Here is a 13,455-nt window from a genome sequence, read left to right as displayed (position 1 = left end):
TTTGTCATGGCGGTCTAACAGAGAAGAAGAGGAAAGAGAAGGTCTATATGACAGGAGATGTCCCTGGATGTAAGAGGTATGGGGGGAGGGGGATGCCAAACACCCTGGGCACGCCACTGTTAGAGCTGTTTACTATTGAAAATTGCATAAAAAAAAATAAATCACATGAAATCTTGACGGCAAGACCATTTCACACAGGATTCCTATATTTAAAAAAATAAAGAAAATCATACAAGAAAAAAAAGCATCAAGCTGCACAGTGTTAACAAGACCTTACATAGCATTTTCTACAGTAATACCATGTGCTTACTTTTCTAAACCCCAGAAATGTTCCAATAAATGGCAAGGGCCCGGGTCCAGGAATTCCCAACTTCTTAAATATGCCATAAGGATATATTCCATAACTGAGGAGAAAACCAGATGGAATTTATAAATAATATTTATTATTCAACTTCTTGAATATGCCATAAGGATAACAACAATATATTCCATACCTGAGGAGAAAAGCAGAAGATTGGAATTTATAAATTATAACAGAAGGACCCGGCTTCGCTCGGGTATATTTCATCTATTTAATTTTTTTATGTTTCCGTGTGTCGTAAAAAGATATCAACAGTTTCCCCCATAACAGTGACCTCTACAGTACCTGCCCCTTTAACAATGACCTCCACAGTGCCCATCCCTTTAACAGTGACCTCCACAGTACCCGTCCCTTTAATAGCGACCTACACAGTGCCCGCCCCTTTAACAGTGACCTCCACAGTGCCCGCCCCTTTAACAGTGACCTCCACAGTGCCTTTTTCTTCAACAATGACTTCCACAGTACCCGTCCCTTTAATAGTGACCTCCACAGTGCTCGCCCCTTTAACAATGACCTCCACAGTGCCTGTTTCTTCAACAATGACCTCCACAGTGCCCGTCCCTTTAACATTGACCACCTTTTTAACAGTGACCTTCATAGTGGCCGCCCCTTTAACAGTGACCTTCACAGTGACTGCCCCTTTAACAGAGACTGCCCGCCCCTTTAACAGTAAGCTCCACAGTGTCCGCCCCTTTAACAGTGACCTCCACAGTGTCCACCCCTTTAACAGTGACCTCCACATTGACCGCCCCTTTAAGCAGTAAAGAAAATTGCTGGGTTGTTATGGAAACTTGGAGTAAAACTGTGTTTATAGCAGTTGGGATTTGAAGAGAAAGACTTGCAGGCTTGTATTGGGGGGGCTTATTTTTTGGGAATATCTCAGAAACGGTACGTCCTACAGAGCCGGCCTAAAACCTTCCCGGACACCTGATGTACCTGTGTGCCAAATTTGGTGAAGATCGGTCCAGTCGTTTGGTCGCGCATAAAGAGCGTACAGAAGACAGACGTCTAGACAGACAGACAGACAGACAGAAATTCATTTTTATATATATAAGAGACTAGCAGAAGGTATTTCATCTATTTGATTTTACGTTTTTGTGTGTCTTAAAAAGATAGTTTCCCTCATAACAGTGACCTCTACAGTACCCGCCCCTTTAACAATAACCTCCACAGTGCCCGCCCCTTTAACAGAGACCTTCACAGTGACCACCACCTTTAAAAGTGACTTTCACAGTGACCGCCCCTTTAACAGCGACCGCCCCTTTAACAGTGATTTTCACAGTGACCGCCCCTTTAACGGTGACCGCCCTTTAACACTAACTTTCACAGTGACCGCCCCTTTAACAGTGACTCACAGTGACCGCCTCTTTAACAGTGACCGCCCCTTTAACACTGACTTTCACAGTGACCGCCCCTTTAACACTGACTTTCACAGTGACCGCCCCTTTAACACTGACTTTCACAGTGGCCGTCCCTTTAACACTGACTTTCACTGTGGCCGCTCCTTTAACACTGACTTACACAGTGGCCGCTCCTTTAACACTGACTTTCACAGTGGCCGCTCCTTTAACACTGACTTTCACAGTGACCGCCCCTTTAACACTGACTTTCACAGTGATCGCCCCTTTAACACTGACTTTCACAGTGACCGCCCCTTTAACACTGACTTTCACAGTGACCGCCCCTTTAACACTGACTTTCACAGTGGCCGCCCTTTAACACTGACTTTCACAGTGGCCGCTCCTTTAACACTGACTTTCACAGTGGCCGCTCCTTTAACACTGACTTTCACAGTGGCCGCTCCTTTAACACTGACTTTCACAGTGACCGCCCCTTTAACACTGACTTTCACAGTGACCGCCACTTTAACACTGACTTTCACAGTGACTGCCCCTTTAACACTGACTTTCACAGTGGCCGCTCCTTTAACACTGACTTACACAGTGGCCGCTCCTTTAACACTGACTTTCACAGTGGCCGCTCCTTTAAAGGGTTTCTATCACTTCGTATGACATAATTAGCTGTCAGACACTAGCGATCTGCTAGTGTCTGCTCTGGCCAACCATCCTACTATAATCACTTGTGGGGCAGCGGTTTTGCTAAAAAACTAACTTTTATAAATATGCTAATGAGCCTCTAGGTGCTATGTGGGCGTCATTAGCATCTAGAGGCTCCGTCTACCTTCCTACACAGCCGCCGCCCAGCGCGTCCCTCCAGCCCGCCCATGTCCTCCTCCGTGTGACGCTGCGGACGAGTTCTCGCGCATGCGCCCGTGCGCGGCTGTATTCGGCGCATTTGAGATCTCAGCTCGGAGCGGTCAGACATTCAATGCGCATGCGCGGCTGTATTCGGCGCATGCGCATTGAATGTCTGACCGCTCCGAGCTGAGATCTCAAATGCGCCAAATACAGCCGCGCACGGCGCATGCGCGAGAACTCGTCCGCAGCGTCACACGGAGGAGGACATGGGCGGGCTGGAGGGACGCGCTGGGCGGCGGCTGTGTATGAAGGTAGACGGAGCCTCTAGGTGCTAATGACGCCCACATAGCACCTAGAGGCTCATTAGCATATTTATAAAAGTTAGTTTTTTAGCAAAACCGCTGCCCCACAAGTGATTATAGTAGGATGGTTGGCCAGAGCAGACACTAGCAGATCGCTAGTGTCTGACAGCTAATTATGTCATACGAAGTGATAGAAACCCTTTAACACTGACTTTCACAGTGACCGCCCCTTTAACACTGACTTTCACAGTGACCGCCCCTTTAACACTGACTTTCACAGTGACTGCCCCTTTAACACTGACTTTCACAGTGGCCGCCCCTTTAACACTGACTTTCACAGTGACCGCCCCTTTAACAGTGACTCACAGTGACCGCCTCTTTAACACTGACTTTCACAGTGACTGCCCCTTTAACACTGACTTTCACAGTGACTGCCCCTTTAACTCTGACTTTCACAGTGACCGCCCCTTTAACACTGACTTTCACAGTGGCCGCCCCTTTAACACTGACTTTCACAGTGACCGCCCCTTTAACACTGACTTTCACAGTGACCGCCCCTTTAACACTGACTTTCACAGTGACCGCCCCTTTAACAGTGACTCACAGTGACCGCCTCTTTAACAGTGACCGCCCCTTTAACACTGACTTTCACAGTGACCGCCCCTTTAACACTGACTTTCACAGTGACCGCCCCTTTAACACTGACTTTCACAGTGGCCGCCCCTTTAACACTGACTTTCACAGTGGCCGCTCCTTTAACACTGACTTTCACAGTGGCCGCTCCTTTAACACTGACTTTCACAGTGGCCGCTCCTTTAACAGTGACTTTCACAGTGACCGCCCCTTTAACACTGACTTTCACAGTGACCGCCACTTTAACACTGACTTTCACAGTGACTGCCCCTTTAACACTGACTTTCACAGTGACTGCCCCTTTAACACTGACTTTCACAGTGCCCACCCCTTTAACACTAACTTTCACAGTGGCCGCCCCTTTAACAGTGACTTTCACAGTGACCGCCCCTTTAACACTGACTTTCACAGTAACCGCCCCTTTAACACTGACTTTCACAGTGACCGCCCCTTTAACACTGACTTTCACAGTGACCGCCCCTTTAACACTGACTTTCACAGTGACCGCCCCTTTAACAGTGACTTTCACAGTGACCGCCCCTTTCACAGTGACTTTCACAGTGACCGCCCCTTTAACAGTGACTTTCACAGTGACCACCCCTTTAACAGTGACCGCCCCTTTAACACTGACTTTCACAGTGACCGCCCCTTTAACAGCGACTCACAGTGACCGCCCCTTTAACAGCGACTTTTACAGTGACCGCCCCTTTAACAGTGACTTTCACAGTGGCCGCTCCTTTAACAGTGACTTTCACAGTGGCCGCTCCTTTAACAGTGACTTTCACAGTGACCGCCCCTTTAACACTGACTTTCACAGTGGCCGCCCCTTTAACACTGACTTTCACAGTGACTGCCCCTTTAACACTGACTTTCACAGTGACCGCCCCTTTAACACTGACTTTCACAGTGGCCGCCCCTTTAACACTGACTTTCACAGTGACCGCCCCTTTAACACTGACTTTCACAGTGACCGCCCCTTTAACACTGACTTTCACAGTGACCGCCCCTTTAACACTGACTTTCACAGTGACCGCCCCTTTAACAGTGACTCACAGTGACCGCCTCTTTAACAGTGACCGCCCCTTTAACACTGACTTTCACAGTGACCGCCCCTTTAACACTGACTTTCACAGTGACCGCCCCTTTAACACTGACTTTCACAGTGGCCGCCCCTTTAACACTGACTTTCACAGTGGCCGCTCCTTTAACACTGACTTTCACAGTGGCCGCTCCTTTAACACTGACTTTCACAGTGGCCGCTCCTTTAACACTGACTTTCACAGTGACCGCCCCTTTAACACTGACTTTCACAGTGACCGCCACTTTAACACTGACTTTCACAGTGACTGCCCCTTTAACACTGACTTTCACAGTGACTGCCCCTTTAACACTGACTTTCACAGTGCCCGCCCCTTTAACACTGACTTTCACAGTGCCTGCCCCTTTTACACTGACTTTCACAGTAACCGCCCCTTTAACACTGACTTTCACAGTGACCGCCCCTTTAACACTGACTTTCACAGTGACCGCCCCTTTAACAGTGACTTTCACAGTGACCGCCCCTTTAACAGTGACTTTCACAGTGACCGCCCCTTTAACAGTGACTTTCACAGTGACCACCCCTTTAACAGTGACCGCCCCTTTAACACTGACTTTCACAGTGACCGCCCCTTTAACAGTGACTCACAGTGACCGCCCCTTTAACAGCGACTTTTACAGTGACCGCCCCTTTAACAGTGACTTTCACAGTGGCCGCTCCTTTAACAGTGACTTTCACAGTGGCCACTCCTTTAACAGTGACTTTCACAGTGGCCGCTCCTTTAACAGTGACTTTCACAGTGACCGCCCCTTTAACACTGACTTTCACAGTGGCCGCCCCTTTAACACTGACTTTCACAGTGACCGCCCCTTTAACACTGACTTTCACAGTGACCGCCCCTTTAACACTGACTTTCACAGTGACCGCCCCTTTAACACTGACTTTCACAGTGACCGCGCCTTTAACAGTGACTTTCACAGTGACCGCCCCTTTAACAGTGACTTTCACAGTTACCGCCCCTTTAACAGTGACTCACAGTGACCGCCCTTTTAACAGCGACTTTTACAGTGACCGCCCCTTTAACAGTGACTTTCACAGTGACCGCCCCTTTAACACTGACTTTCACAGTGACCGCCCCTTTAACACTGACTTTCACAGTGACCGCCCCTTTAACACTGACTTTCACAGTGACCGCGCCTTTAACAGTGACTTTCACAGTGACCGCCCCTTTAACACTGACTTTCACAGTGACCGCCCCTTTAACAGTGACTCACAGTGACCGCCCTTTTAACAGCGACTTTTACAGTGACCGCCCCTTTAACAGTGACTTTCACAGTGACCGCCCCTTTAACAGTGACTTTCACAGTGGCCGCTCCTTTAACAGTGACCGCCCCTTTATCAGTGACCGCCCCTTTATCAGTGATCGCCCCTTTATCAGTGACTTTTTACAGTGACCGCCCCTTTAAGAGTGACTTTCACAGTGACCGCCCCTTTAAGAGTGACTTTCACAGTGACCGCCCCTTTAAGAGTGACTTTCACAGTGACTGCCCCTTTAAGAGTGACTTTCACAGTGACCTCCCCTTTAACAGTGACTTTCACAGTGACTGCCCCTTTAACAGTGACTTTCACAGTGACCACCCATTTAATAACAGTGACCTCTACAGTGCCCGCCCCTTTAAGCAGTAAAGAAAAATGGCTGGGTTGTTATAGAAACCTGGAGTAAAACTGTGTTTATAGCAGTTGGGATATGAAGAGAAAGACTTGCAGGCTTGTATTGGCTAAAATGCATTATTTTTTTGAATATCTCAGGAACGGTACGTCCTAGAGAGCTGAGACTCGGTCTCAAACCTTCCCGGACACCTGATGTACCTGTATGCCAAATTTGGTGAAGATTGGTTCAGTCGTTTGGTCGCGCATAAAGAATGTCCAGACAGACAGACAGAAATTCATTTTTATATATATATATATATATAAAGATATTTATATTATAAATATATTTACATTATATGCAACAACAAAAAAAAGTCTGACATTAAAGTTGTTTCCTGGGCTATGTGTATTGATGACCTTTCTTTGTACAGTATGTACGGGGAAGATGGGAGAGATAACCGACACCTATTGAATGTATATGGGGTCCTTTAGACCAAAGTGTTTATCCCTGCACAAGATTTACATATAGGGTTATTCCAAACAGAAAAAACCTCTTCAGTGTTGAGTGTATATGATACAACTATAGCGCTTACTAATATAGGGTCTATTTAGTAATCTTTGAGATTTTATCTATTCCTTTCTAGGCAGTAGGTCTTGTCACTTCTGATTTGGCAATCGCCTGCAGTGAGAGGAAACAATACGTCACACTTCACCCAGCCCCCTCCCTTCTTCTGAGTCACATCAGCAGTCACATGACTGCCATCCTGAGTGGATGAACACAAAAGTGATTCGTAATGTGACCCAGAGGGGAGTTAGGGCGGAGAAAGTGTGATGTATTGTCTCCTCTCACTGCACGAAGGCTGAGACTAAATTTACGGGTTGTTTACATGATGCAGAAAAAAACCTGCATTTTATGGATAGTGGTTTTCCCCCTAGACTTCAATGGGGTTATTAACTTAAACAGAATATCTGCCCAAAAAATGCACAAAAACTGTGATAAATAATGCAGATTTATGTGGATTTTTTTTATCATGTATCATACAAATCCCTAGCATGTGCAGGTAGCTGTAAGGTACTTTCACACTGAGTTTTTTGGAGGAGGTTTTGGGACAGAATTTCCTGCAGGTTTTTCAGCCAAAGCCAGAAGTTGATTCAAAATGAATCAGAAATATGAAGGAAGGACTTATTATTCTCCTTTTCTGCTGGATTCACTTCTGGCTTTGGCTAAAAAACCTACAGGAAAATCTGCCTCATAACCTCCTCCAAAAAAACCTACCCTTAGGCCTCATGCACACGACCGTTCAGTTTTTTGCGGTCCTCAAACCGCGGATCCGCAAAAAACAGAATCCGCCCGTGTGCCCTCCGCAATTTGCGGAACGGAACGGGCGGCCCATTGTAGAAATGCATGCCTATTCTTGTCCGCAAAACGGACAAGAATAGGACATGTTCTATTTTTTTTGAGGGGCCACGGAACGGAGCAACGGATGCGGACAGCACACGGAGTGCTGTCCGCATCTTTTGCGGCCCCATTGAAGTTAATGGGTCCGCATCCGAGCTTCAAAAACTGCGGCTCGGATGCGGAACAAAACAGCGGTCGTGTGCATGAGGCCTTATTGTGAAATCAGAAGGAACACTTCCTTCCCAACAATCGTCTGCTTAATTGAGCAGTGTAAAGGGGCATTTAGTAAGTGCTTTACTTGTATCATACATCATTCTGCTTGGATACTTCTTTAAAGGGAATCTGTCACTTCGCTAAGGCTTCTTTCACATTAGCGTCAGGATTGTTCGGCAGGCTGTTCCCACAGGGGAACAGCCTCCTGGATCTGTACTAATCCTAGTACACGCGTGCCGCCGGAAGTCCACTCCAGCCCCATTCGCTATAATGGGGACAGGTCTGAGATGTGGTCGCAGCACGGCAAACATGCCGAGAGGTGGCCGGACAAGAACTGTCAGAACAGCCTGCTGGTCAATCCTAACACTAATGTGAAAGAAGTCTAACCCATTTGTAACTGTTTGTATGGCACTGTAGCTCTGCTATAGCCATTTGTAAATATACCTTTATGTCCAAATCAATCTTCTCTATCCCTCAGAAAACAGGTACTTATGGTGTTAGCAGTGGTGCCTTACAGCGCCGGGTTCCTAGGTTCAAACCCAAACAAGTACATTATATGCATGGAGACTGTATGTTCTCGCCATGTTTGTGTGAGCTTCCTCCCGCACTCCAAAAACATACAGATAGGGAATTCAGATTGTGAGCTCCATTGAGGACAGCAAGTGATGATCATGTCTGTAATATGTTGTGGAATACGTCAACACTGTATAAGTGAGTCAAATAAATAAGACAAATACACTGCTAAAGTAATAGTAAAGTGTACAATCACATGTATTTGTTACTTACAGTAAAAATAACAGCAACAGGATAGCAAGCAATATCCAGGTGCCAGGGGAGAGACTTGGCATAAAACTCATGATCCTTCCTGACTCGTTCCTTCCAACTGTGTGAATGTTACTTTGCTCCCCGCCCAGCAATTCCAACCACAATATGTAGCTTCAGATTACTTCTCCTTGTTCCAGTGCTACTCCTTCCGTCTCTCAGAGATGAGTCACATGATCTCTAGGCCTGGCCCTGGCCAGATATCTCTGTGTTGTTAAGTTTCTAAAACTTTCACACCCCTTATCTGTAAGATAATTAAGGACTCATTCTCAAGATCTTTAATATGTTGTTCTGTTATTTTTCAAATGTCCATTCATTCCCCCATGTCTCTGTTCTTATTGTACAGGGTGGGCCATTTATATGGATACACCTTAATAAAATGGGAATGGTTGGTGATATTAACTTCCTGTTTGTGGCACATTAGTATATGTGAGGGGGGAAACTTTTCAAGATGGGTGGTGACCATGGCGGCCATTTTGAAGTTGGCCATTTTGAATCCAACTTTTGTTTTTTCAATAGGAAGAGGGTCATTTGACACATCAAACATATTGGGAATTTCACAAGAAAAACAATGTTGTGCTTGGTTTTAACGTAACTTTATTCTTTCATGAGTTATTTACAAGTTTCTGACCACTTATAAAATGTGTTCAATGTGCTGCCCATTGTGTTGGATTGTCAATGCAACCCTCTTCTCCCACTCTTCACACACTGATAGCAACACCGCAGGAGAAATGCTAGCACAGGCTTCCAGTATCCGTAGTTTCAGGTGCTGCACATCTCGTATCTTCACAGCATAGACGATTGCCTTCAGATGATACGAGAAAACTGAAACTACGGATACTGGAAGCCTGTGCTAGCGTTTCTCCTGCGGTGTTGCTATCAGTGTGTGAAGAGTGGGAGAAAAGGGTTGCATTGAAAATCCAACACAATGGGCAGCATTGGAAAGCCCGCTATGTAACATCATTACTTCTATTTTTCTTAGCCATTAAAAGGTATCAAACCTGCAATACTATTATTTTGTTTCTCTTAGGCCTCCTGCACACGACCGTTGTGTGCACCCGTGGCCGTTGTGCCGTTTTCCGCTTTTTTTCGCGGACCCATTGACTTTCAATGGGTCCGTGGAAAAATCGGAAAATGCACCGTTTTGCAGCCGCATCCGTGATCCGTGTTTCCTGGCCGTGAAAAAAATATGACCTGTTCTATTTTTTTCACGGCCAACGGTTCACGGACCCATTCAAGTCAATGGGTCCGTGAAAGAACACGGATGCACACAAGATTGGCATCCGTGTCCGTGATCCGTGGCCGTAGGTTAGTTTTTATACAGACGGATCCGAAGATCCGTCTGTATAAAAGCTTTTTCAAAGCTGAGTTTTCACTTCGTGAAAACTCAGAACCGACAGTATATTCTAACACAGAAGCGTTCCCATGGTGATGGGGACGCTTCTAGTTAGAATACACTACAAACTGTGTACAAGACTGCCCCCTGCTGCCTGGCAGCACCCGGTCTCTTACAGGGGGCCGTGATCAGCACAATTAACCCCTTCAGGTGCCGCACCTGAAGGGGTTAATTGTGCTGATCACGGCCCCCTGTAAGAGATCAGGGCTGCCAGGCAGCAGGGGGCAGACCCTCCCCCCCTCCCCAGTTTAAATATCATTGGTGGCCAGTGCGGCCCCCCCCCTCCCTCTATTGTAATAATTCGTTGGTGGCACAGTGTGCGCCCCCCCCACCCTCCCTCTATTGTAATAATTCGTTGGTGGCACAGTGTGCGCCCCCCATCGCCCCCCCCCCCCTCCCTCTATAGCATTAACAACATTGGTGGCCAGTGTGCGGCCTCCCATCTCCCCCCCCCCCATCATTGGTGGCAGCGGAGTTCCGATCGGAGTCCCAGTTTAATCGCTGGGGCTCCGATCGGTAACCATGGCAACCAGGATGCTGGTTGCCATGGTTACTTAGCAATAGTACAATAGTAGAAGATTCATACTTACCGGCTGCTGCGATGTTCGTGTCCGGCCGGGAGCTCCACCTACTGGTAAGTGTCATTGCTAAATGAACTGTCACTTACCAGTAGGAGGAGCTCCCGGCCGGAAGCAGACATCGCAGCTCCCAGGTAAGTATGAATCTTTTACTATTGTACTATTGCTAGTAACCCGCTGCCACCAATGATGGGGGGGGGGGGGGGTAGATGGGAGGCCGCACACTGGCCACCAATGTTGTTAATGCTATAGAGGGAGGGGGGCCAATGGGGGGCGCACACTGTGCCACCAACGATTACAATAGAGGGAGGAAGTGGGGGGGTGCACACTGTGCCACCAACGAATTATTACAATAGAGGGAGGAAGGGGGAGGGGGGGTGCGCACACTGTGCCATCAACGATTTATTACAATAGAGGGAGGAAGGGGGGGGGGCGGGGGCGCACACTGTGCCACCAAGGAATTATTACAATAGAGGGAGGAAGGGGGGGGGGGCCGCACTGGCCACCAATGATATTCAAACTGGGGAGGGGGGAGGGGGGGGGTCTGCCCCCTGCTGCCTGGCAGCCCTGATCTCTTACAGGGGGATATGATAGCACAATTAACCCCTTCAGGTGCGGCACCTGAAGGGTTAATTGTGCTGATCACAGCCCCCTGTAAGAGATCGGATGCTGCTAGGCAGCAGGGGGCAGTCATGTACACAGTTTGTAGTATATTCTAACTAGAAGCGTCCCCATCACCATGGGAACGCCTCTGTGTTAGAATATACTGTCGGAAATGAGGTTTCACGATCTAACTCATATCCGACAGTATATTCTAACATAGAGGCGTTCCCATGGTGATGGGGACGCTTCAAGTTAAAATATACCATCGGATTGGAGAAAACTCCGATCCGATGGTATAAAAGGGACTCCAGACTTTACATTGAAAGTCAATGGGGACGGATCCGTTTGAAATGGCACCATATTGTGTCAACGTCAAACGGATCCGTCCCCATTGACTTGCATTGTAATTCAGGACGGATCCGTTTGGCTCCGCACGGCCAGGCGGACACCAAAGCGACTTTTTTTTCATGTCCGTGGATCCTCCAAAAATCAAGGAAGACCCACGGACGAAAAAACGGTCACGGATCACGGAAAAACGGGACCCGTTTTTGCGGACCGCAAAAAAATACGTTCGTGTGCAGGAGGCCTTAATGAGAGCACTAAACTAAGTTTCTAAAGACATGAATGAGTTCATCTAGCTTTCTGAGAACAGATATCAATATCCATTGCACACATAGCATATTTTTATCCGAAGTCAAAATAAACTACATTATGATAGGTACAATGTATCTGTCCATGATCCGTGATGTTCTAAGATCCTTCATTCCTCTAATAGATAATTTATTTCATGTACTAAGGCAAGGGTGCACAACCTTTTCTGGTTAGGGGACACATTGTCAGGCGGAAGGAATCCCAAGGGCCAAAAATAAAACTTAAAGGGGTATTACCAACTGAAATACTATATTTATGGTGTATTGTACATACAGTATATACTATAAATGTCTGGTTACACCTCCAGGACTCCCATCTAATGGGAGATTACCGTATTTATCGGCGTATAACACGCACTTTTTCCCCCTGAAAATAGGGGGCAAATGATGTATGCGTGTTATACGCCGATATAATGTTACAGGTGTGTGGAATTTCTATCGCCCGACGCCCGGGACATGCAGTTCCGGGCGCCGGGCAGGTAGTTTGTGCAGGCAGCTTAGCCCTGCGGGCAAGTAGCAGGGCTAGGGTTGCGCCGGGTTTTCCTCTAATACACAGCCCGGTGCAGCAAGTCCGGGCTGCTTACCGCAGTGTTATCAGCGCTTCTGTGCAGGCCGGAAGTCGGGCGCCGCGGGCCGGACGTCAGCTCTCAGCGGAGGCACAAGTTAGTCAGCGGCTGTAGTAGGAGCTCCTGACATGGTGGCAGCCTGTGCCGTGATAGATAGCCCAGCAGGTAGTGTGTGTGGTGACTGCTCTGGGTCAGCTATGCTCTGCTGTCAGGCTGCCGCTCTGCTTCTTCTCCCTGGCATTGAAGTGTCAATAGGAGTGCTGCCAGGTTCCAACTTCCAGCCACTCACCCTCCATGAATAGGGGGTGGACGGGGACTTCCCCATACTAACGTCTCCCTCTTGCCCCCATACAGTATAACGTCACCTTGGGGCTGCCCTAGTGCCCCATACAGTATAACGTCACCAAGCGGCTGCCCCCGCACAGTATAATGTCACCCTGTGGCCCCTGCCCCCATACAGTATAAAGTCACCCTGTGGCCCCCGCCCCCATACAATATAACGTCTCCCTGTGGCCCCCACCCCCATACAGCATGACATCTCCTTGTGGCCCCCGCCCCATACATGCTTCAAAGTTCTTTATTTGAGATTTTAATTTTTTTCCTGAAATTTCCCTCTTAAAATGAAGGTGCGTGTTATACACCGATAAATACGGTACATGAAAGATATATGTGAGCAACCACAAGACATAGACATACATGTCTGTTACCATATGGTGGGGGGCCGCACAGAACGATATCGAGGGCCGCAGGTTGTGCACCCCTGTACTATGGTAACATGTATGCTTTATACAAGAGAATCTCCCAATTTATTGTCACAAACTTACCTGTCTGGGCCCCAGCGGCGAGATCTCCAGCTTTGGCACAACTGCAGCCGGAGAGATGCGTTGCTAAGCCACGCCCCCAGATGACTCAACAGCATCCTTAGCAACAGGATAAAATGCTCTGTTTCTCCCCGCGGTGTGTGCTGGAGGTAACTAGCAGTGGGTTGATTGCTCAACTGCTCAATTTCGGTGTGTTGTTTTCTGACTAATTGAGCACTGAGACA

General features: G+C 47.7%; 1 protein-coding gene across 1 annotated transcript in view; it reads right to left on the bottom strand.

The window, feature by feature from the left end:
* The window catches only part of LOC120998158 (cytochrome P450 3A9-like), a 44,386-nt gene extending 35,638 nt beyond the window's left edge, over positions 1–8,748 (bottom strand). The window contains exons 1-2 of the mRNA XM_040428714.1: positions 8,582–8,748; positions 311–404 (exon numbers count right to left, since the gene is read on the bottom strand). Of these exons, the coding sequence (XP_040284648.1) occupies positions 311–404; positions 8,582–8,652 (165 nt within the window). The 5' untranslated portion in view covers positions 8,653–8,748. The remainder of the gene's footprint in view (positions 1–310; positions 405–8,581) is intronic.
* Between the last annotated feature and the right edge of the window lie 4,707 nt (positions 8,749–13,455).

This window comes from Bufo bufo, chromosome 4 (genome assembly GCF_905171765.1).
Source record: "Bufo bufo chromosome 4, aBufBuf1.1, whole genome shotgun sequence".
Classification (NCBI taxonomy): Eukaryota; Metazoa; Chordata; class Amphibia; order Anura; family Bufonidae; genus Bufo; species Bufo bufo.
Note: the sequence above shows the minus strand (reverse complement) of the source record. Positions and strands in the feature narration are given on the sequence as shown.